Raw genomic sequence first — 23,619 nt, forward strand, 5'->3', positions numbered from 1 at the left:
GGAGTCTGCTTCTTCCTCTCCCTCTGCTCTTCCACTTGTGCTAGGGTCTCTCTCAAATAAATAATATATTTTTTAAAAAATGGGCCAAAGACCCAAACAGACATTTTTCCAAAGAGGACATACTTATGGCCGACAGGTTCATGGAAAGAAGTTCAACATCATCACTCACGGAGGTGCCTTTTCCAAATACCCTGTCACCCTGTCCCCTAGTCCTTGACAGAACCCATTAGCATGGCTAACTCCATACTCTGCATGCTCTTCTGCATCCCCTTTCTCTGTGTGTGTAAATAATCTTGGAACATCTTCTCACATCAGTACAGAGAGATCGTCTCCTTGCTCATTATCCACTCCAACATCCTTTCTGGGAGGGAATGATTGAAAACAACCCAAATGCCCTTGTCAGGGCAAATACAAATAAAACTTCTCCCTGGTGCCAAAAAGGGAGACATCCCCTCTCCCTTTTCTTAGAGCATCTACTTTAGAAAACTTGCAAATTTTTTCCCTGCTCCTATTCAAGTCTTTTAAAAAAAAGCTGAATAAGCCTCTAGCCATTTTTACCTCCCAGGATCACTTTTCTCAAAGACATCTCTTTATAACGTATATAAGACCATCTCTTTATAATGTATATATATAAGACCATCTCTTTATAATGTAAACGTGAAGAAAGTCAGTGCCCCCATCACCCAGCCTCTGGGCGAGGGTAGGAGCCTAACATCAGTGTTTGGCTTCAAGTTGCGAAAAACCTCCTCATGAAGACATGAATTTCTTTTTCCTGCGGATAAAGACAGTTAGCTAACCCCGATAGCCATCCCAATTACTAGGCGAATTCAGGATGAACGATGTGACCTTCCCTTGAGGACCAGCTACCATTTGAGAATATGGATGTAGTAGGTTGTATCTTCTGGACGATGTGAAAGGAGGGGTTTCTTTCTGCCTTTGCAAGCTTTTCAGTTGATTGTCTGTGCTGTGCACCCATAATCTGGTTTAACGCTTATTTAGTAATAAAATGGTTTTCTTTCTCTTCTGCTTTTGTGGAGAGGTTTTCTGGTTGGCGGGAGATTTTTGTTTTAAATTTTGTCTCCAATACCTTCAAATGTCTTTCTACAGAGGGCTGGTTCCATAAATTTGGTACCTCCCCACAATGGAATACTATATGGTCACGACCAAGAGCCAGAACCTTCTCTCCATTTTAATTGTTGAGCGAAAGTGCAAGGTACACGGTAGTTTGGTACTTTTTCTGTAAAAAGAGTCTGTATTTGTACTTGCATAACTCTGCAAGAGTGAACAAGAAACTAGTAAAAGTGCTTGTGTGTGTGCACGTGCACATGCGTGTGTGTCTTTGTGTGTGTTGAGAGGAACTGGGCAGATGGGGGACAGGAGAGAAGGAATTTTTTTGCTGAACATTTTGTATTTTCTGATTTTTGAAACATGTGACTACATTATTTATTCACAATAAATTAAAAGAGGGCTGGTGGCAAGCAAACACACCACTAAAGAAAAGAAGTCCCAGGACCAGACATTCTCTAAGCACTTGATTCTATTAATTTCTGAGCTTAGCCTTGACCTTAGAACTAACTGAAAACTGATGATACTGATTTTGGGGTTCATGTTAGACTTTTTCTTGGGAGGGCTGATTTTAGTGTAAAAGCAGGGAAATGTTTATCTAAAAAAAAAAAAAAGAAAGAAAGAAAAAAAGAGAACAAAAGAACAGTCAGGTAGCGAATGCACTCCTTCCCAGACTTCCCGGGGTTCTCAGGGTCTAATCCTGGCCTTGGTGAGTGGGGGAGGGGAGGGGACTCACTTCCAGAGTTTTGGTGTAGCCCCTCCCCCCATCATCTCTCTGCCTCCCAGGAGGTCACTCACTTTCCAAGGAGCAGGACCTTGTGGGTCAGGAGGGGTGACAGGAAGGGGTGTGTGGGGTACAACGTCCATCCATATTGGGAACTGGGGCGTCAGGATGCCCAGGGTCCCACCATTTGCCATCTGTCTTTTAGAAGCTTCTCTGCGAGGAGAGTGGGAAAAAGGAAACGGGACAGGGGTCATCTCTCAACCACCCTGGCCACTTCTACGTTGTGTAGATTGTCCCTTGTTATTTCTGTCGGGCAGCAGATCAGGAAATGGCCCAAGAGGGCTTGCTACATGCTGGGCGCTTCTCCCCTTTATCACTGTGCTAAGCCTATGAGGTAGGTGCTATTTATCATAATCCCCATTTTAGGAAACCGAGGCACAGAGAAATAAGTGACTTCCCCGAGGTCTCACAGCCTGTGAGGGCTAGCTCACCCTCTCAGCCGTCGCCCTTCGGACACTCTTGAGCCTGCCTCCAGCTGGGTGCTGCAAACCTGCTCTCTCTCAAGAGTCGGAAGCAGTTCTGCAATGGAGTTGCGGGCACTGTGACACAGACTGGGGGAGGGCTGTGCTTTGCACTTCCAGGTCCCGTGGGGGGCCTTGTGGCGTTCTCCACCGTTCCTGAGGGGAGCTGGCGGGGATTGCTTAAGTGCTCAGCCTGGGCCTCCCAGCTCCCTGCCACTTGCCCTTGTGACCTTAGGCATGTGCCCTGCTCAACTTCCCAGGTGTTAGTAATGGGGGCGGGTCAGGGCCCTGTCCTGGACCGCTCCAGGTGTCCTAGGCGGAGCACTGCAGGCTGCAGAAGTCGGCCGATGAGAAGAGCCTCAGCACGTTGACCAGCGGGAACATGAGCAGAGCTCCGAGGAGGGAGCCCAGCTGCACCGCCGCGCCGCACCACAGGAGGGCGCTGCGGCTGCGGTCGCGCAGGATCACGCCCAGCATCACCTTGACGTAGCTCAGACAGCCAATGAACAGCACCCACGAGGCCACCTGCGGATACCGGGCGGCAGAGATGCAGAGTGAAGGGGGCTTTGGGGTGAGCCCCAGGGGAGAAGGATGCTTGTAGGGTGACCTAACTGGGCTAAGGGAACCCCATGGAATAACCTTTAAGTTCAATAGTCTTTGGGGGTGACCCCCTAGGGCTAAGAGGGCATGAGTTGACACCCCCCCCCAGGGCAAAGGGGAACCCAGTAGCCTTGGTGCCTCTCGTGATCAAGTCAAGGGCATCTGGGAGAAAGCCAGGGCTGAGGTACACATGGCGGGGAAAGTGTGGCATTCAGCGGAGAGGCTGGAATGTCACCTTGGACCAGCCACCTCACCTTCCTAAGCCTCCATTCCCAAAGGAGAAGCATCCCTCCCCCTGCCCAACCCCACCTGGGGCTTCCTTCCGGCGCAAACACAAAGACTTTGGCCAATAGAAAGCGCCTTGCCTAGGCGAGGGGTAGGGAGGGAGGCAGTTCCACAGGCCGGGTACTTACAATGAGGACTTCTCCAGCCCAGTGGCCCTGCATGACGGGGCAAGGGCTCATCACGGCCATGGCCATGTTGTAGGCCCCAAAGCCAGTCCCGAGCACTGTGAGGACCCCCAGAACTGGCAGAGACCTAGGGCAGAGTAGAAGAGGAGAATGGAGGAGATGAGCAGCCTGACTTCTGCCTCCCCTACCCTGGGGCGCCGCATAGAATGGTCAGCGTCTCTAGGGTTAGAGGTCAGATCCACATGGAAGCTTCCAGGCCACCTGGCTCAAGCGGGTCAGTGAGCTTCCTGAGGGGCAAAACTGGTCTAGACATCCTGAGCATTCATGGCAGGAGAAACAGAATGGACTCTGGTGCTACGGGGACCTGGTTCAGATTCCACTTCCCACTGAAGCTGCAAGACTGGTCCCTGAGCCTGCTTCCTCACCAGCGCGAGGAGCTGTGCAGGGCTGCCGGAACCTGTGGAACGGAGTGCGCAGGGCCGGGCCCCGGGGCCCCACCCAGTGTTCCGCCGGCTCCCATTTCCTCCTGCAACATGCCCAACCTCAGCCAGGAAGCCTGGCTGACAAGGATGTGGCTAGGAGTCTCGCACTGCAGGCTGTGCTGTATGCCTCAGTTGACCCCTTCCCCTCTGGTGTCATCTACAACCTGAGGTCTCCATGATCTAGGGGTCCTGATGGCTGGCTGGGATCCCACGTTGGCTCTAGGTGTGACAACGGAGGACACTGTCCTTCATTAGAGGTTATCCTCCCGGGGCCTCCCTGTGCACACTCTTCAGAACACCAAGGCTGCCTGGGGTCCTGGGTGGGAGTGGAGGGCCTGCCCCTGCCTCTAAGGACTCTTTCTGCTCCAAGATTCTTGGAGCCGCTGTCTTTCAGACTGGGTATTTCTAACATTCTGGATGTCCCCTCTTCCACACATCTGTAGACTCTGCTTCTGCTTCCCCAGAAATCTCTAGCCTCCTTCCACAGTTTCAATCCCTAAGGGAGAAAATTCAGCTTTCTGGCAATGTGACATTTTCTGTCTGACTCTCCTCTTCTCGTTCTCCCTCCTTCCTGAGCTGGGGGGGGGCGGGCGTGAGCAGGGTCAGAGAGGCCCATGAGGGCAGGCAGGGCACAGAGCTGGCTGGGAGGTTGTGGGCCCTCAAGTTTCATGACCCCAAAGTCCGTGTGTCTCCTCCCAGGGTCTGAACCCCTGCAGCGAAACCACTTAGGTTGTGTACTAAAATTTGAAATCTCAGGTCCCAATCTAGGCTGGCTCAATCTGCATTTTGTCAATTTGCCTAGCCACTCTTCCAGATCTGCCGCTGTAAAGGAGCCAGAGTGAGCTGGAGGCGGGAGGACAGGGCTGAAGTCCTGGGAAATAGACCATGGGATTAGACCCTTTCTGTGAGCCTCGGGGTTCCCACTTATAAATGGGAACCTCAGCTCCTGCCTGCGCATTCCTCCTCAAGGGCCAGTGGCTGGTCAACACCTACGCTAGACCTGCCCTGCACAGGTACTCTAAAATCTTTACCAAATTAGCTCATTTTATGCTTCCAGCAATCCTAGGAGGGAGAACTACTATTATCCCCATTTTCCAGGTAAGTATCCCTGAGGCACAGAGAGGTGAAGTGATTTGTCCGGGACCTCATTGCTAGGAAGTGGCTGAGTTGGGATTTGAACCCAGGCAGTCAAGCCCTAGAAACCATGTTCTATGCGCAGAACCTGACAGTTGGGGTTTGGAATTCTGACTTCTGGAACAAAATGCATCCAACAAGAGTTCCCGAGGGCCAGTTGGGGCAGACCTGTGCGGCAGAAACATGGAGAGGAAGCAGGCGAGAGGGTTGGCCATGGAGCTGAGGGTGGCGGACAGGTGGTAGGCAATAGGCCCGTAGGAGAGGCAGGAATAGGTCTGCACGGAGGGCAGCACACCGTTGGTGAGCGCATTCACGAAAGCCACCAGGATGTAGATGAAGGCCAGGTGGGCTGGGTGGTCGGAGGCCGTTTTCTCCTCTGGATGCCCTTGGGCCTTGCTGCTAGCTCCTGGGTCTGGGGGGCCCAGGTCCTCCCCTTCCCGTGGCCGGATGGAGTGGAGGGTGATCTGGGAGGTGAGGAGGTCTTCTATGGAAGATTCCCTGGGTCTGGGCTGACGCTGGAGGAGAAAGAAAGCAACCAGGCAGCAGGCCATCATGAAGGAGAGCAGGAGGAAGAAGACCAAGGGCGAGAAGTTGGCTGGGAGGTAGCGGCTTTCCAGATGGACGGCGGAACGTGTCATCCCAGTCAGGTCAGACACCAAAGTGCTGTTAGCTCCCTGGGGAAAGACAAAACCAGGGTCAGGCAGATCCCCGGGGGATGTCAGGCCACAGGTAGCAACAATGGAGTGCTTGTAGGATATGGTGGCCCTGGGGCCCCTGGTTTGCACCCATGGCTGGACCTCTGTGGTTTGGGCAATGCCAGGCGTTATGTGAAGTGTCCAACTTCACAAGTGTCCACACAGTGGAAAAAAGTTGGACGTTTTAACAACACGAAGCACTGAAGCAATGTCTAAAGTCTACAGTTCTGGGTGCCCGGGTGGCTCAGACGGTTAAGCATCTGCCTTGTGCTCGGGGTCCTGGGATGGAGCCCCGTGTCTGGCTCCCTGCTCAGCGGGGAGCCTGCTTCTCCCTCTCCCACTGCTGCTCCCCCTGCTTGTGCTCTCTTGCACGCACGCTCAATCTCTCTCTCAAATAAATAAATAAAATCTTAAAAAAAAATAAATAAAGGCTACAGTTCTTAGCCCTGGCAGTACATTAGCATCACCTGAGGACTTTTGAATAAATACAAGTTCACCATCCCTGTTTTGCAATTTGGAAATGCAAAAAGCTCTGAAAGTTCGGATTTTTTTCATGACTCAGTTGGCAGCCACACTTGAATGGAGGTAGTCTATTTACAGCCTACGTGCCCACTGGGCAGGAATGCCCCCCGGGCCATAGGCAGTGACGTCACTGTGCTGGACTGCTATGTCACAGGTGCTCTTGGAGACCAGGACAGGTGTGTTCTAAAATCCGAAACTCCAGATTCCAACACACTTTGGACCTCAAAGGGTCTCTGAGAAGCCCCACGCCCCAGAGAGTTTCTTTCATTGGTTGGATGGGGTGGGGCCCACCGCTGTGTTTCAGTAGGTCCCCCGGGTAGGTGATCTGATGTGCAGCCAGGTCAAGAACACCGGTCTACCCAACATCTAGGAAACACAAGCCCTCTGCACGGTCTTCCTTGTGACCAAGCATGGAGCACTGTAATGGGTCATGCCGGGTACCTGTAGGAAGACAGTCTTCCCGGTGGTTTCAGTCGTTGGGGTGGTGTCTGATGGCTGAGTGACATTGACACAGGTGGTGAGACCCGAGCCCTGGGCAAGAGCCACCAGGGCAGGCAGGAGGCCGCTGAGTCCTTCACCCACAAAGAAGGTGGTCAGGTAGCGTGCGGGCAGCCCGCTCATGAAAGGCAGGAAGGTGACCGAAGAGGTGCAGTCCACCAGGGCCAGGAAGAAGGTGAGGACCATAAAGGCGATGCTGTGGTGGCCGTCCAGCACCCAGGAGGTGACATTCCAGAGGAAGGCGAAGAGGGTGCAGGCCAGGGTGCCCACAGCCAGCACGGTGAAGATAATGGGCACTTCGGAAAGGCATCCGGGCCGGAAGTGATGGAGCAGGGTGACCAGGAGGGGGCCGATGTTGGCCAGCTGGATGACCACCGTGAGGTAGGAGGGAAGGTGCCACCCCTCGGGCAGCTCCGTCACCAGCAGGGGCAGCTCTACCCACAGCCCGTTGATGGCCACCCAGGAGCCCATCCCGAAGGTGCAGACCAGCAGGTGTACCAGGAGGGCCATGATGATGTCTGCCCTGTGCCGAAGCCGCCTCCTCCCAGATCAGCCTGCAGGGGGCGCCGTGGAGAAAAATGCCGGGTGAGCAATGTTAGGGTCACCGTCTGTCAAAACACCATGCTGTGGAGCCCAGGTTTTCCCTGATCTTTCCCCTTCTCGTGAACAAGTTGGCTTTTTATGACAGGAAAACACAGGCAAATTCTTTTATAACTAACCTTTCCAGAGGGGCAAGCTTCCCTAACTGTGGCTCATAATTCCAGAGACCATCAAAGAAAAGTTGGACACATGTAACTGCATAAATATTAAAACAAAAGTCATCCGACAACAAACAAAACACCTTCTTCAAAAAAAAAAAAAAAAAGAGAAAAGGTCAGAAATACCAGTAAGATCAAAAGATGACCACCTGGGGGAAATATTTGCAATGTAAATCATAGACAAGAGAAACATCTTCCTCTTATGTAAAGAATTTGTAGAAAATGGGGCACCTGGGTGGCTCAGATGGTTAAGCGTCTGCCTTCTGCTCAGGTCAGGATCCCAGGGTCCAGGGATCAAGCCCCACATCGGGCTCCTGGCTCAGCGGGGAGCCTGCTTCTCCCTCTCCCTCTGCCTCTCTCCCTGCTCATGCTCTCCCTCCCTCTCTGTATAGCTGTGTCTCAAGTGAATAAATAAAATCTTATAAAAAAAAAAGAGTTTGTAGAAATTAAGAACAAAAAGACTGAATAGAAGAATGGGCAAAGGATGTGAACAGTTCAGAGGAAAAGGTACAAATAAGCCTTAAACATACAAAAAGATCTGGGCTTGCACCCAGCTCTGCCCCTGGTTAGCAGGGTGACCTCGGGCAAGTGATATTGCCTCTCTGTGCCTCCTATTCCTCATCTGTAAAGAGAGGACAGTCTTGACTTTATGGATTGTAATGATATGCAAATATGTTAATGTTAATAAGCTAATGTTTTTAAAACAGGGTCTGACGCACGGTAAGTACTTACGGAGGGCTAGCTATCACCCTCATGGTGAAATGCCGGGTTTGGTGACATGGTCATTTTTGTCCAATTCACATGAAAATTAATACATGACTAAATTTAATACATGACTAAAATTATTACAATTTTTTAAAAAAGGAAAAAAAAAGTTTCCCATGAGGCACCATTCTGGAGAGAAATGTTGATGGGGCCAAGCCCTTCCTTTTACAGATGGGAAACAGGGTGGGGTCTAGGGAGGTGGGATTTGGAGCCAGTCCCTTGCAGCATTTGGCCTCCTGACCAACCCCTGCCCCCAAGTCCAACCTTGCTCTCTTTTGGAAGCTGCTGAAGCTTCCCTGTGGCTAGGCCTCCCCTGGGAAAGTCCCAACCTCAGCGGCTCCTTTCCGGGTTCCACACACATGTAACTGCATAAATATTAAAACAAAAGTCATCCGACAACAAACAAAACACCTTCTTCAGCCGCAGATGAACTCTCAGCCGCAGGTGAACTCCTTTCTTCCTTCCTCCACTGAGCAGAGTGCAGTCTGACCTGCTTTCCGTCCTGCTCTACCACGGTCTGTCTAGAGGACTCGGGCAGGTGGCTTAAGCTCTGTCTCTCACCTGTGAGGCTGGCCTGACTAACAGCCCAGGACAGGCCTGGCTCTGGGCCCCCCACCGAGAGCACCCAGGGAGGGAAGCTCCAGGCAGCTGTTGCATGGGGAGGACCCTTGCCATCCCTCCCCTTCAGTTGTGTGCAGCTTCTTGGCTGCTCACTCCCACCTGAGACCAGACTGTGGCATAGAACAGGCAGAATCCCACTAAAAAAGAGCTGCCCTGCTCCAACTCAGGCAGAGTTCTGCCTCTGATGGGTGAAACGATAGGGAAGGACAAAAAGGTAGAGGTTGAACAATATTCCAAGGCAGAGGCTGCTAGCTGCTTCCCATTACTTACTCTTCCCTTTTTCCTTAGTTGTCACGGAGACCAGATGTTTGGTTGGGCAAATGGCCACCGAGCTAAAGGAGTACATTTCCCAGCCTCCCTTGCAGTGGTACACTGCCAGCCGATCGAGGCCAGGCCAGTGAGGTTGTGAGGGACTTCGAAAAGTCTCCTTAAAGATGAGGGAGCGTACCTTTCTGTCCTTCCTCTGTCCTGCTGTCTGGAACTCAGATGAGATGGCCAGAACCCCAGTGGTCGTTTTGTGCTAAGAAGGATGGTGTGGGGGCTAGGGGGAGATTAGACCTTAAGGCTTTGTGGTACAGAGCTGCCATACTGGTTCTGTTCTGCCTGCCACTGAACCATTTGTTCAATGCTGTGTGCATTGTAAATAAGCTGTTCTCTTGTTTAAGCTACTCATTTTATATACAGCAAAACAGTGGCCAAGTGTGCAGAGAGATGTTCAAGGAGATAGAGAGACTGATTATAGTAGCGAAAACCTCATGAGGACATTTATCTCCTTTACTCTGGATGTCCCAACTCAGAAACTCAGGTTCTGCCCCAAATGGGATTTGATCAAAAACCAAAATCAAATATGATTAGTTGTTGAGGTATACCTTAAAGAGACATAGAAAGATTAAGAGTAAACCTGGGGGCAAAGGTCTTCCAGGGAAATGCAAAGAGATGGAGGGAGGGAGAGAGAGAGAGAAACAAAGAGCTCTCGATATGGGATTTGATGCCAAAAGTATAAATTAAGACCCCGAGTCATTTCATACTGATAGATAGTCCTTAGCGGAGTCAAAGCAGTAGTGGATATCTAGAGTCTGCGTAACATTCCCCCACAGCCCCAGACATGCCTGGAGAGACAGACGGCAGCACAGTCTGGGCGGGGTGGTGACTCACTGCTCTAGGCCTTGATGGCAGAGGGCAGCGTAAAATAAATAAGGGTATAGAGGAGGTGATCAATGATATTTTTAATAAACAGGAATAAGTAAATAACTAAAGGGAGGAGGCGGATTTGCTAAAGATGGTTACTTTTATCATCTGAAAAGCTATTAAAATAATGAGAGTTCAGCCAGATGTCCAGTTATACATTTCTAAATATGTAGTTTTCCTGCATAGAACCAGTTAGAAAATAAGACTTGCCAGGGTAGTCATTTGGGAAAAAAAGAAATAAAGCTGGATCTCTTTCTTACTTCTTATCCCTCACCCCTGAAAAAAGAATTCCAGCTGGATCAAATGTTTAAATATATTTTTTTAATTAAAAAAAGAATAAAAATGTCCAAAGAACATAGAGGCAGAGGGAACTGCCTGTGCAAATGTCCTGAGGCAGGAATGAGCCTGGGGCAGTGTGGCTGGAACAGTGGGCTTGAGGAGATGAGGGCAGGTGGGCAGGTAAGGAGCCTGAGTCTCCTTTATGTGCAACAGGTTCTATGCACCAAAAGACTAAATCCCCACACCCCACAGAGCTGAGTTGTCTGGGTTCTAATGCAGGCACCACATGGCTGTGTAAGTTGAGGGAAGTGATTTGGCTCTGCAAGTCTCTTCCTTTGGCAGGAAAACAGTCATGATGGTGGTATGGCCCAGCATGACCCATCTCCTGTGTGGCTCTCCTGCCCAGGCCTGCTTCCAGGCAGCCACACCAAACGCCCCACGCTCCTGGGCCTGGGAGACACAATGACCCATTGATGGGGGACGTAGCCATCAATGACAACGGCGGGGGGCGGCGGGGGCGGGGGATGTCCTCGGCAGAGCAAACTGCATGTGCAGAGGCCTGGTGGTTCAGAGCAGTACGGGAGTGGTTTACAATGAGTAGTATGTTGGGAGTATTTTAAAAAAGTACGTAGCTCTTTTCTCTTTTCCCTCTAGTGACCTTGCAGTTCTTATTCATTCATTCGACCAGTACTTACTGGCCACTTGCTGTGTGCTGGACAGTAATTTCTGCTCTCAGGAAAGAGTGAGAAGTCACTGAGTGAAATAAAAACCAGCAACCAAGAGCGAGTCAGTAGTGATTAAGGGCTGTGGGAGGGAAGCAAAGCTGGGAGGAGCGGGCAAATGTAAATGGGGTTGTCAGAGGGAATGTGAAGGAAGTGTGGGAGTGAGCCAGGCCCGGGGAGAGTGGTGCAGGGGCAGGGAACAGCAAGTGCAAAGGCCCTGGGGTGGCTGCAGCAGTGTGAGCGGGCAGCGCAGGTCTCATAGGGCCCTGTAGGTAAGAGTTTGGGTGTTTCTCTGAGCCCAAATCTCTATTCCTGGGCAGAGGGAGGACCAGCTCTAATTGAGTTTTAGCAGAATCACACCGGCTATTGTGAGAAGAGTCATGTGGGGCCAGGGCAGAAGTAGGAGTGAAGCCTGTTTATCCGTTAGGGAGCTGGTGTGGTATTCCAGGCAAAAGATATCGTAATGCCAATGATAATAAGAACTCGAACAGTAGCCACCATTTGCTGGCCAAGCACTTTATACACATTATCCATTAGATCCTCCCAACAATCCCCAGGTAGGCAGTATGACGATCTCCATTTTATAAATGAGTTAATGCGGCTCAGAAAAGTAATTTGCCCCACGTCACCCAGCTGGTCACCTGGGAGCTGGGATTGGAACCTAGGCCGGGCCGACTGTGGACCCAGCCTGAGTAGAGCCCAGGAGGGGAGGGCGTTACGAAGAGGCGGCAGGGGCTGGGCTGAGCTGGACCCCTTTCCACTCGCGCCCGGGCCTCCCCACCGCATGGGCTGGGAAGGGGAGAGATGAGACGCCAAGACATATCTGCTTCCCGGGCCCCACCAGCGATGGCGGGAGACCAGAAACCTAAGTAAGGCTCTGGAGGAGACACGTAAGACTTCATCTGCTCCGTGGCAGATGCGCACCCAGGTACGGAGCCAGGACAGCCCCTGGCAAAGGGGTCTCTTTCCCTCGAATTCTTGTATCTAAAGCTGAGAGTCCCAGGCCCAAGGGAGTGGGGGTGGGGGGCCGGTGTGCCCTCAGTGTGTGGCTGGGCCACCTCCTGCCCCAGCCGGCAGGAAGGGCCCCGTCCTACCTCGACCACCCGAGCCTAGGCAGCCTCCAGTCCCGGCGCTCCTGTGCTCTCCGCTTTGCTCCCTCACCGCATTATCAGGCATCGGCTCAGCTGTGGAGCTTTATCTGTGTCTTATCATTTGAGTGCTGACCACTCCCACTGGAGTATCATCTCCCTGTGAGCAGGGCCCTGTCTCTCTTCCAGGGTCCATGTGGCCGCCTGGTTTGCAAAGGGCTGGGCCATTGACCCAGCCTGCCTCGGCCTTGTGGGTTGAGTTGGCCAGGGTGGCCCGGGCAGTGCCAGCCGGCAGTGTGGGCCCTGTCTACACCCGCTCCTGGACAAGGGTCCCAGTCAGTGTTGTCCCGGAGTCCTTGGTGAATCCTGCAGGCCCCCGCCTGGGGCCTGGGATGTGGGACCCGGCCCGTCCTCATGAGAGTGGTGGGGAGGTTGTCCGGGTTGGGGAGGCAGGGTGGCTTTGAGTAGACAGAGCAGGGAGAGAGCGAGAGCCAAAGCTAGAAGCCAAAATGGGCAGAGAGAGTGACAGAGGGACAGAGGCAGGGCAGGGGGAAGAGGTAGGGCAGAGGGCAGGGGGTGGGAGAGGAGACGGAGGTAGAGGAGTGGCTGTGTGTGCTGGAACCCCGGCCCGGCTCAGCAACCACCCTCACCTAACCGCTCACATCCTTGTGGATCAAGAGGCTTTCTCTTGCCTCTCCTCAACTCGGAGGTCCCAGGCCACCTCCTACTCAATGTTCCCATTTCACAAATGTGGGGAAACTGAGGCCCAGAGAGGAGGCAGTGCTTGCCCACACTGTGTCTCCCTCCCAACCCCCCCCTCCCATCTCAGGTTGCGGTGGTCATCCAGGCCTGCTCTCACTGGCTGTGTGTCCTCAGGCCAGCTGCTCACCCTCTCTGGGTCTTGGTTTCTCCATCGAAGAAAGGGTGTGGGGATGCCCCTGTCTTGTTGGGCTTGGCTGATAGGGAGGAAGCAAGGAGACAATGGGAGCCCAGGCTGGCTGGCAGGGACTTCGAGTTCCCTTCCTCCTCCTCCTTCCCTGGGCCTGGAAGGGCTGCAGGCCTCCCACGAGGCTGACCTTGGCGAAGCAGCCTCCCTTCAGTGCTCATCCCAACCCCCAGCCCCCATGCCAGGCTGGTGAGACTCCGGCCCAACCTGGCAGGAACAGCTGTCTAGACTTCCCAGCGGTGTGGAGAGGCAGCTGGGCAGAGGTCAGTGGGGGTCCAGTCTTTTGATCCAGGGAGGAGGGGGCTGAAGTCCACCAGGCCAGCTCCAACCTGACCACAGAGGAGGAAGCCCTTCTTCCCTTCTATCTCTCCCCCGCCTCCAGCCCAGGAGTCTGAAACCAGAGGAAAAACCACAGACCACCCGCTGTCCCCAGACAAGTGCCCCCCGCTCCTCCAGTGCCCAGTGCCGGCCCCTGGTATCGGCAGCAGTGCCTCCCAGCCCTGAGCCGCCCAGCAAGGCCTGCTTACCTGCAGGTCCGGTCCCAAGTGCCCGGGAGGGGCGGAGGCTGCCCGGTTAGTATTAACCTGCCCCGCCCAGCCCTGCAGAGGGAGAGTCCGGGGAGGGTGGGCGGGGCTGTCACCGGCACCAAGAGCCTACTGTGTGTCTGCAGTGGCCCAGCCGCCCGATCCCCTCGATCCCCAGGCTACAACCGGAGCAGTACAGGGCTCACATTATCAAGTGAGGGTTGACTCCTAGAAGGCAGAAGACCTGCCCAGGCTGGCTCTGGCCTCACCCCAGGGCCACCATAATTCCTTTCACACAGGAACAGGGCTCCCTGGAGCAGAAACTCTTGGTTCAAATGCTGGAGCTCAAGCGAGTCACTGGCAAAGTGGGGGTATTAATAGCATCCTCCTGGTAGGGCAGAAATCCTAATAGCCAGTGTGTGCCAAGCTGACTCTGTGCCAGGCACTGAGCCTGACACTCTTCACCACAGCCTTTGGGCGGGGTGGGGAAAGATACTATGACAATCCCATTTTACAGTTGAGGAAACAGAAGCCCAGAGAAGTCAAGAGCCTCGGTAGAGCTGGTCTCTGACGTCTACTGACAAATACCTGTCCGACAACAGTAATAGTTCGAATGTGATTAAATCTTTCAGGAATCCTAAGCAGTAGGCAGATACTACTTTTAGTTGCTACTTTACAGAGGGGGAAACAGACTCACAGAGGTTAAGTGACTGGCTCGAGGTGCTCTAGCCGGGAAGTGCAGGGTCAGATTCGAAGCCGACTCCAGCTGATGCTCACACGGGTTCTGGCACCTACCTGGTAAATGCTCATTGCATGTTGACTTCTGAGAATTCTCGCCCGCTTTTTGCCTGTTCTCGGAGATATTCCTTTGCTTGATGAGCAGTCGCTCTCCAGGCAGATGTTTGGCATGAGAGGTGAGCAGAGCCCGGAAGGGGACACCGGACCCCTCTCTGAGCTGGCAGGGGCTCAGTAGCACTTCAGGTTGTGGGGACACAAGAATGTGCTCCCTAGGGGAGCCCCCGCCAGGACACCAGCCGTGAGAGGCCGCTCCTGGCCCCAATCCCTCCCGCCGACTGATGCTCCTTTCTGACTCCGACCATTCTCCTCTTCCGTTTGGCTGGACCCACATCCCTGCTGCTATGGTCTCCCTTCTGGTCACCTCAAAGGTGCCAAAAATACCTTGTGGTATTTTTATTTTTTATTTTTATATTTATATTTTTTATTATTTTATTTTTATTTTTAATTTAAAAACATATCTTTATTATCAACCCGCAAAGACTCCCCTGTTGCTCACCAAATTAAAAAAAAATGCCGGGGCGCCTGGGTGGCTCAGTCGTTGAGCGTCTGCCTTCGGCTCAGGTCATGATTCCAGGGTCCTGGGATCAAGCCCCGCATCGGGCTTCCTGCTTGGCGGGAAGCTTGCTTCTCCCTCTCCCACTCCCCCTGCTTGTGTTCCCTCTCTTCTCTGTGTCTCTGTCAAATAAATAAAATCTTAAAAAAGTAAATAAAAATAAAAAAATGCCTAAGCCTCACATTTACGTCTTCTCTCAGCTGGGACCAATAAACCCTGACAACTTTATCACTTGCCCTTTCTTATATGTAGCCTTTCTTGCTTCCAGCCAGAACTGCTTACCATTCTCTTAAGTATTTATAGTAAGTCTAAGCCACCAAACTTTCCATATGAATTCTTCTGTTAGAATACCCTTTTTGGGGCGCCTGGGTGGCTCAGTCAGTTAAGCATCAGACTCTTGATTTTGGCTTGGGTCATGATCTCAGGCTTGTAAGATTGAGCTCTGAGTTTGGGCTCCACGCTGGGTGTGGAGCCTGCTTGGGATTCTCTCTTTCCCTCTAAAAAAAAAAAAAAAAAAGAGAGAGAATACCCTTTTTGCCCCATCTCTCTCTCTGCCCCCCATTGGAAAATAAAAAAACAAAATGTATTGAGTTATTTGTGGGAAGCACTTTGGGGAACACAGAAGGCTATATACAGCTTTTCCCAAGAGCTTATAGGCCAGTGACAAAGACAAGACAAAAACACATAAAAACTAAGCAACAGGATCATGGCAGGAGCCACACTGTCTACATGATGTATGTGTATTTCTGGGAGCCTATCAGAGCAGACACTTAATAAATGGATACAGGATATATACATAAATATATTTGCCCTGCAAACTTGTTGAGAACAATATTCCTGAGTTATAACACCTGCACAGTGTCACTGATTTCTGTAAGAATTTAATCTTCTCTCTCTCTTTTTTTTCTTTGAAGCAGACTTTCCTAGATTTTAATACATTTCATGGCTTTTCAAACCCAGGTATTATAAATGAAGATAAATAAACTTAATTTTCAAATTTCATCCTTCATTATGCTCTTCTACATTCTGGAACAATTTGACACTGTGCTTTACGACCAGCTTCAGGAATCCACAAGGTTGGAACTAATTTCATACTATTACCAAGATGGTATCAACATGGATTGTGTTCAACTTTGGTATCTTCAAATGTATTAATAAGTAAGAATTGTAAAAATTTGTGTTGTAATTGTTTGTAATGGAACAAGCACTCCAAGTTCATATTTTAGATACTTAAACCTCCGGGACATAGTTTATTCAATTGTTTACAGTGTTTTTCAACAGCGGCTTTCCAGTGTAAAGGACCCTTGAAATACCAAACTTCCTTTTTCCCCTCAATTTTATTAGAACTCCTGTTTCTAATATTTTTTTAACATTTTAAAATTTAAATTCAATTAATTAACATATAATGTATTACTGGTTTCAGAGGTACAGGCCTGTGATTCATCAGTCTTATACTCAGCACTTACCCAGTGCTCATTCCATCACGTGCCTCCTTAATGCCCATCCCCCAGTTATCCCAGCCCCCCACCCACCTCCCCTCCAGCAACCCTCAGTTTGTTTCCTAGAGTTAAGAGTCTCTTATGGCTTGTTTCCCTCTCTGATTTTGTCTTGTTTTATTTTTTCCTCTCTTCCCCTATGATCCTCTGTTTTGTTTCTTAAATTCTACATATCATTGAGATCATATGATCATTGTCTTTCTCTGATTGACTTATTTCACTTAGCATAGTACCCTCTAGTTGCATCCACATCGTTGCGAATATATTGCCCCATCTCTTTCTGGCACAATCCTATCCATATTTCAAAGCCAATCTTAAATGTTATCTCCACCAAAGAAACCTTTCTGGATATCGGTTTCTACTATAACCAGTATACATTGGGAGCTTAATAAATGTAACATATGTAGCCGGGGTGGAGGGGTGCGAGAGCACCTGGCCTCACGGCTCCCAAACAGATCTGGTTCTGCCCCTGGCTACTGACCAAATCCAAAGGCAGAGAGACCAGTGGAGGTGAAAGGAGGAATTTATTTCAGCGAGGCCAGCACCGGAAGTCGGTGGGCTGATGTCTCAAAGGCTGTGTCCAAAACTCCGAAAATACTCCCCGGGTTTATATAAGGAAGCTGTGGGATGCAGGGGGGTGGGCCGGGGCAGGTGGGCAGTGAGGGTCAAATCGTTCACTGTCTTGGAGTCAAGTACGGGCGGGTCCTGCTGGCTCAGGGCAGTCCTTGTGGCTTGATGGGGCAGTTTCACTCGGGCAGGGCGTGCTCTGCCGGTGGGGTCTCCCACCTGAGCCAAGAGCCGCGCTGGAAAGAAGAACCCAACCGAAAAGCTTGAGGTCCAAATGGAGACAGCTGAAGTCCTCACACGCCCCAGTGAATGAACACCAACCGGAATGTTCTCCCTTTCCTTGTCATCTCCAGATACTTCTACAGCCTGTGTTGCTGTTTAATTAAGACTGTTATTAGTTATTTTTTGTAGCAGTTTTAGGTTTACAGGAGAACATTCCTTGCCCCCCTCCCCCCCGTCTTTACAGCCTGGGGCATCCCATCCACCTCGCCCGGGAGGCTTGCCTTTTCTGCCGATTATCTTAGAGCTCTGTCTACATCCTGCACATCCAGAGCCTCATTCATTGGCTTCAGCCTCTGAAAGATGTTTATTAAGTGCCAGTGAACAGCTCTACTTTTCATCTACTAAACACAAGGCGAAATTGTTGTTGCCTGGTGTTTAGGGTAGACGGAGGCCAGTGAGCTCTAACCCAAGGCCCGTTTCTTTTCACCAAAGACTTTCTAAATGCCCGCTTCTAAATAGGAATTAGCCTAGGTAATATATCGTGAGGCCTTGTAACTGCTTCTTATAGATGAAATCTCTCTGATGCACAAGTCACAAGACGTTGGTGTAAGTTGTTTTCCCCAAATGGAGCGGCCTGCGAACCTGAGTGGGACGCGGGCGTGCACCTGCGCAGGTCAACAACGCCCCCAGCTTTCCCTCCCGCTCTGTAGCTTCCAGTCCCACCCCTGTCCATGCTCTCCCTAAAATCCAGTAAAGACTCAAGACCCCGTTTTCAGGGCAGGCAGATTTGAGATCCCACCCCCCCACCCCCCCAGCCCCCATCTCCTCGTTTAGCTGCCTTGCAAATTAAACTTTTTTCTTATTGCAAACCTGGTCTCAGTGTTTGGCTTTGCTGCCCACGGAGCCCTCGTTCCCTCGTTCAGTTACACTGATGATGTCAGGCACTGTGAGAGATGCTTGGGACCTAAAACTGAACCGAAGAGATAAAGCCCTTGTCTTTGGAGATCTGACATTCTAGTGGAGCAAGAGGGACAATAAACATAGTAGGTAAGGACACTATTTAGTGTGTTAGATGTGGTCGGTAGAAAAAGGAGAGCAGGGCGAGGGGGACCCGGAGTGGCCAGCGGGGCCAGGCTGCAGAGAGGGTGGGGAGCCATAAAGGCACTCTGAGGGGGACAGGGTCCCGGGCTGGGGAATGGCAGGGCTAGAGGTGAGTCGGTATCCCAGTGCGCCCGAATGAGTTAAGGCCGCGCCCCCCCCCCCCCCAGCTAGGCACCTAGCATTTACCATCAGGAACATTGCAGCAGCAAACACTGGCAATCTGTCTGTCTGTCCATGTGCAGAATACCCGGAGAATCCACTCCTAGCAGTGAACTTCAACCCACTCAGAGAGAGATCATCCAGATGCCCTCCAAAGTCTCTGCACCAGGACCACGAGGTTCCCACAAAGAGCTGCCCTCCGGGAGTTCTCAAACGTGTACATTCTTCAGGCAGGTCACAAGGGCGCTCACATTCCACTAGGAAGGTTTCCAGAGCGGAGATCAGCTAATCCGCGACCGGGCCCCCAGGGCAGGCGCGGGAAGGTTCACGCCTGGGTGGTGGGTGGGCTGGGCTTCCTGGTGGGTCGCTGGGTAAATAAATGGATGAGGGGCTGGAGGCGCCGCTGCAGTTACCCATGGGAGCCACCAGAGGGCGCAGGGGCCCCACCACCTCCGAAGATGAACCTTTTCCCGGGCATCTGGGGGATTAGGAGCTTCTCTCAAGGGGTCCTGTGGGGTCTAAAGTGCCAGGGTGAGGAAAAGGTGGGAGGTGGGAGGAAAGAGAGCGGGAGAGCGGGGAAAGGGAGACGTAAGGTTAGAGAAGGCTAGAGAGAGGAGCTTCAGAGAGTGCCTCTAAACCAGTTTGCTCTCTATAAGGGCCAGTCTCATGACGCAACCCCCATCAGAGGGACGGTGATCTCATATCTGTGAGTTGAATTCAAGAGCCCAGAACATAGTGGAGGAAAAAGTCACAGGATACATACGTACAGTATGATTCCATTTGTGTAAAAAAAAAATAATTCCACAGTAATCCCACAATAATCCACACCAAATAATCCCACACCAATCCCACAAATAAATGCTGCATAGTCATTTGGGCTGTGTGTGTGTGTGTGTGTGTGTGTGTGGTATTTACTGCATATACATCCATTGGAAAAAATCTAGAAGGAGGAATTTCAAATCGACAGCAGCAGTTACCTTTGGAATTGTGTGTGTGGAAGGAGTCAGGGAATGGGAAGGGTGATGAGGAGTGATCAAAGAGAACTTTAGCCTTAACTGAAATACTTTAATTTTCTAGGAGTCTAAACCCTGTTAGTTGTGTAGCCTAAAATTAAAAATTACTAAAAAAAAATGAAGAAAAAGAAATAAAAGAAAACTCAAATGCCATCTTGTGTTGCACCAAGAGAGGTCTTACATGCAGCTCAAGGGAGGTGACAGCCTTCCCTCCTCTCCTCAGAACACACCTGGGACCTCCTTCCCTCTCCTTGGCTCTATCTTGTGTGAAGAACAGTGACAGCTCAAGGGCATGCCAAAAGTTGAAAGTGGAAGAAATTGTGGTGTCATCTGAATGGGTGCAGATGGGGGAATCATGTCCTTTACTCAAGCTGGAGTAACTGGGCTGGGAGGGGTTATGTGTGACAAATGCATTCTTGCAGGCAGATTTCTGCCAGGTGCCCAGGGGCAGGATTCCAGGAGTGAAGGATGGTGGAAATTCCAGAGGCGTAGAGATTTCCCATCCAGGTATGTGGGGATGGTATGGACTAATTTGGGGATTTGGGAAGTGCTTTGACCCAGAATGTATGTAAGCCAAGGCAGCATGATGCTTTCTAGGAACTACAAATACCTAGGATGGACTCCTAGCATCCTATGGGAGGGTATGGGGGAGTCCCAGAAAAACGCCTTCAGTTCTGGAAAACAATAGCTGGGCGACCCGAAGGGATGGCTTTTGAGATAAAGATCAGACCTGAACCCTAGGTGGGCCTCAGTATCTTCATCAGTAAAATGGGTGAGGGGTCGGTGTGGTCTCTGATTTTATCCAGCTGGGGATCTTTCAGGGTCTCTTCCGGTCCCGGATCACTTTCAAACTGAGGACTTGCAGTTTTCCAATCGGCCAGCAGAGGTCGCCTTTTGACAGGCTAAGAAAAGAAAAGTCAAGCTGGTCTGAAGGGGGAACCTGAGCCTGGGATTCTTCCTTTATTTGCTTTTTCCCTTCCAGTAACTAATGAGTGAGATCAGCTCTGGTCCATGCACTGGGGATATGGCAAGGAGCAAGGTCTCTAAAATGGAGCTGCTATCTTCCCTCCCAACTCCTTTTTTTTCCTTCCACACTCCACATCTCACCCCTTGGCAGATCCAGAATTGGGTCACTCTGTCCCCCTCCACTGTCACCACTGCTGGCCAGCCCCTTCATGTCCTGCCTGGCTGTCACAGTAGTCTCTTCACTGACAATCCCACTTCTGCCCTTTCTCCCCTTTCTCCCTTTCTTAGCCGAAGGGATGCCCTTGAAACACGTCAGAGCCTGTCCTGCTCAGCTCAGAAGCTTCTCAACCCTGTTCGCTTCTGCAGTCCAGAACTTACCTGGCCCTGTGCTATCCTGTACCATTACACTTGACCACATGGCCCTCCCTTCTGCCTGGCGCTCTCCACTCCAGCCACGCTGGCCCCCTTGCTGTCCCCTGAGGTGGCAAACTTGTTCTCTGCCTCAGGGCCTTTGTACGTGCCCTCTTTACCCAGGTAGCTCCCTGGCCCCTCCCTCACTTTATTCGGGTGTCTGCTCAATCTCCCCCTTCAGAGGTGAGCCTAGATTAAGGTAACCTGGTCACTGCCACTCTCTACCTCCTCATGCCTCCCCAGCTTTGCCAACAGTGGCCTGGATGGTGTGTCGTGTGTTCCCTGATTCACTTGCTTAGTGTCTATCTCCCACCAGTGTCCACTCAGCAGTGGGGGGACTGTGACTATTTTGTTCACAGTGGAGGTCCTGGTGCCTCGTTTGTGCCTGGCCTGTGGAAGGAGCCCCCTCCGCCTATGACCCTGACTTGCTGAGGGCCAGATATCAGCTTCTGACCTTTTTGGTGCATCGGGCCTTCTTCTCTTCCCTCTGTAGGATTATGTGTCCAGTGTCCTCAGGAAGAGTCCAGGCCCTGGAAACGGGGGGCCTGGGTCAGGCCTGGGCCTCAGTTTCCCTGCCTGACCAATGAGGTAGACAGTACGAGAGGGCAGATGTGTAGGCCCAGTTCCTAAGGGTGAAATGGGCTAATGGGAAAGGGCTGTGTCCTTCTGCCTCCTCCCCTGTGCAGACACTGGCAGATGGATCCACCTGCCGGCCTCCTGCTGGGCCCCAAACCTGAGAGCAGGTGTCCTGGGGAAGGGGAGCGTAGCACCCAGCGACAAGGCCCCTATAACCCATCAGAACACCAGAGGCCAGCCCTGGGGCTGAGAATCAGGGTGTCCCAGCGGAAGGGGCCTCAGCCAGGGCAGGGCTGCACGGGACCTGCACACAGGCCTGGCTTGCCCGGCCTGGAAAGGTCTTCCTCTCTTGCTCAGCCTCCCCCCGGTCTCATTTCATGCTCACAGTTGTGGCCACACCTAGGCCCTGCCCTCATGATTCCTTCTTATGTTTTTCTTTAAGTCAACTGGCTTGCATTGAATAACATTGAATATGTATGTATGTATGTATGTATGTATGTATGTATGTATGTATTTTTACAATGAATAATTTTAGACACACAGAAAAATAGAGAATAACATTGTGAACCACATACCCAACATCCGGATTAATGTTAACATTTCCCATAATGCTGCCTCTATTTCTTTTTAATTTCATGTGAATTATAGATATCATGAATTTTCACCTCAAATACTGGCATTACCTAAACATCTCTAAAGAGTAAGTCCATTTCCCCGCGTAACACGGGAGTATTGTGTCACTCCAAAATATTAATATTTCTCAGATAGCTAATATTTTGTCCATAACTGACTTCCCCAATTGTCCCCAAAATGTGTTTCACAGTTGACAATGGATTTATTTATTTATTTTTATTTTTTATTTTTAAAAGATTTTACTTATTTATTTGAGAGAGAGAGAGCGCGCGCGCGCCTGATTATGCCCACAAGCAGGAGGAAGGGAGAGGGGCAGAGGGCAAAGGCGAGAATCTCAAGCAGACTCTGCACTGAGAGCAGAGCCCCTCGCAGGGCTCGATCTCACAGCCTTGAGACCGTGACCTGAGCGGAAACGAAGAGTCCGATGCTGAACCGACTGAGCCACCCAGGCGCCCCAACAACGGGTTTATTGTGAAAGAAAACTTGATACGTGAAATGAAAGCAAGTGTCTTCTGCCATAAATAGAAGGGTACCTCTGGAAATGGACGCAGCATGTCAGACCGACCCAGCGCCCAGGCTGGGGCCAAGGCCCACCCTCCGTTGTAAGGGTGATGTGCACCATGGGGTGTTAAGAGAGCAATGCAGCAGAGACTTCTCTCACTGATGGAGTAAGACTCGAAAGGAACTCGGAAAGGGGACCGCTTTCTCTGAGTCAGGATGGGTGCCATTTAACGCAGGGCTGGCCTGCAGGGGTGGGGGGTGGGGGTGGGACAGGAGAGTAGCCCCTTTCCAAGGCTGCAGAAGGTTCTGGAGAAGAAACTGGCATTCCCACGCTCATGCAGTGGGAAGAGCCCTGGACAGGGAGCTGGGAGCCTGTGTGCCTGACCTTGCATTTCTCTGGGTTTGGGTCTCTGGGTTTCTGTCGGTAAAATGCGGGGAGCTGGGACAGGGCCTCCCCACTGCGTGACTCCCGCCACCCCACCACCTAAAAGTGCCCCTTCAGGACCTGTGTGGCCTCTGTGACCCGGCTTCCCACCTCAAACCTCTTTCTGTTCTTGGCTGGCTAGCTCCCTCCTGCTCACTCTCAGGTTTCAACCCAGATGCCACCTCCCCGAGAAGCCTGCCCTGAGCCCTGGCATGGGTTCAGGGCCCCTCATCTGGACCCCACAGCTGCCCCTGATGACTCAGAACTGTAGCCCCTGGGACTTCTCTGTCTCCCCTGGCAGCTGTGGGTAGGGAAAGCTGAGAGCCTTTGTCTTGTTCACCACTGTGTCCCCAGCCCCTGCCTCGGTGCCTGGCACATAGTAGGGGCTCAGTACATTCGCTGAATGAACAAATGATGATTACTACATTTCCCACTCTAGTCTGTCTGCCTCTTCAGGACTCTCAGCGTGGGCATTTGGTCCTTCCTTCCTTTCCTCTCTTCTACCCTCCCCTTCTTCCTTCCTTCTCTCACAAATATTTATTGATTCCCTACTAGGTGCCAGGTGGTGTTCTAGGCATGGGAAATACAGGCAAGGTGCTTGCCCTTGTGGAACTGACGGTCAGTGGGGCAGGCAAACAAAACAAGAAAACAAGTATA

General features: G+C 51.4%; 2 protein-coding genes, 1 long non-coding RNA gene and 1 pseudogene across 3 annotated transcripts; 1 reads left to right on the plus strand and 3 right to left on the minus strand.

The window, feature by feature from the left end:
* The window catches only part of FAM110A (family with sequence similarity 110 member A), a 118,727-nt gene that overhangs the window by 74,421 nt on the left and 20,687 nt on the right, over positions 1–23,619 (plus strand).
* SLC52A3 (solute carrier family 52 member 3) lies at positions 649–12,136 on the minus strand. 2 transcript variants are annotated; one of them, XM_073880610.1, is made up of 5 exons: positions 12,079–12,136; positions 6,595–7,205; positions 5,105–5,610; positions 3,324–3,447; positions 649–2,835 (listed from the first exon to the last, which is right to left on the minus strand). In XM_073880610.1, exons 2-5 carry the CDS (start codon positions 7,159–7,161, stop codon positions 2,623–2,625), a joined length of 1,410 nt encoding a protein of 469 aa, XP_073736711.1. In that variant the 5' UTR covers positions 7,162–7,205; positions 12,079–12,136; the 3' UTR covers positions 649–2,622. The 2 variants fall into 2 exon arrangements, with proteins under 2 accessions (XP_073736711.1, XP_025732484.1); XM_025876699.2 differs by lacking the exon at positions 12,079–12,136 and having other exon boundaries at positions 6,595–7,789.
* Positions 16,917–18,592, minus strand: LOC141370554 (uncharacterized). The gene is made up of 4 exons (XR_012374669.1): positions 18,466–18,592; positions 18,049–18,148; positions 17,460–17,531; positions 16,917–17,330 (listed from the first exon to the last, which is right to left on the minus strand). It is a non-coding gene; the product is annotated as an uncharacterized lncRNA (long non-coding RNA).
* On the minus strand, positions 19,562–19,679 carry LOC112827603 (U6atac minor spliceosomal RNA; annotated as a pseudogene).

This window comes from Callorhinus ursinus, unplaced genomic scaffold (genome assembly GCF_003265705.2).
Source record: "Callorhinus ursinus isolate GAN/ISIS: 27379988/994484 unplaced genomic scaffold, GSC_fseal_2.0 scaffold38, whole genome shotgun sequence".
NCBI classification, from domain to species: domain Eukaryota; kingdom Metazoa; phylum Chordata; class Mammalia; order Carnivora; family Otariidae; genus Callorhinus; species Callorhinus ursinus.

Excerpts from the sequence above, each read along its gene's own strand:
- SLC52A3 (XM_073880610.1), bottom strand. The coding sequence starts at position 7,161 with ATGGCCCTCCTGGTACACCTGCTGGTCTGCACCTTCGGGATGGGCTCC. Across the intron at positions 3,448-5,104 it reads TCCATGTTTCTGCCGCACAG|GTCTCTGCCAGTTCTGGGGG; the intron begins GTCTGCCCCAAC and ends ACTCTGCCCTAG. Across the intron at positions 2,836-3,323 it reads GGGCTGGAGAAGTCCTCATT|GTGGCCTCGTGGGTGCTGTT; the intron begins GTAAGTACCCGG and ends CGGTATCCGCAG.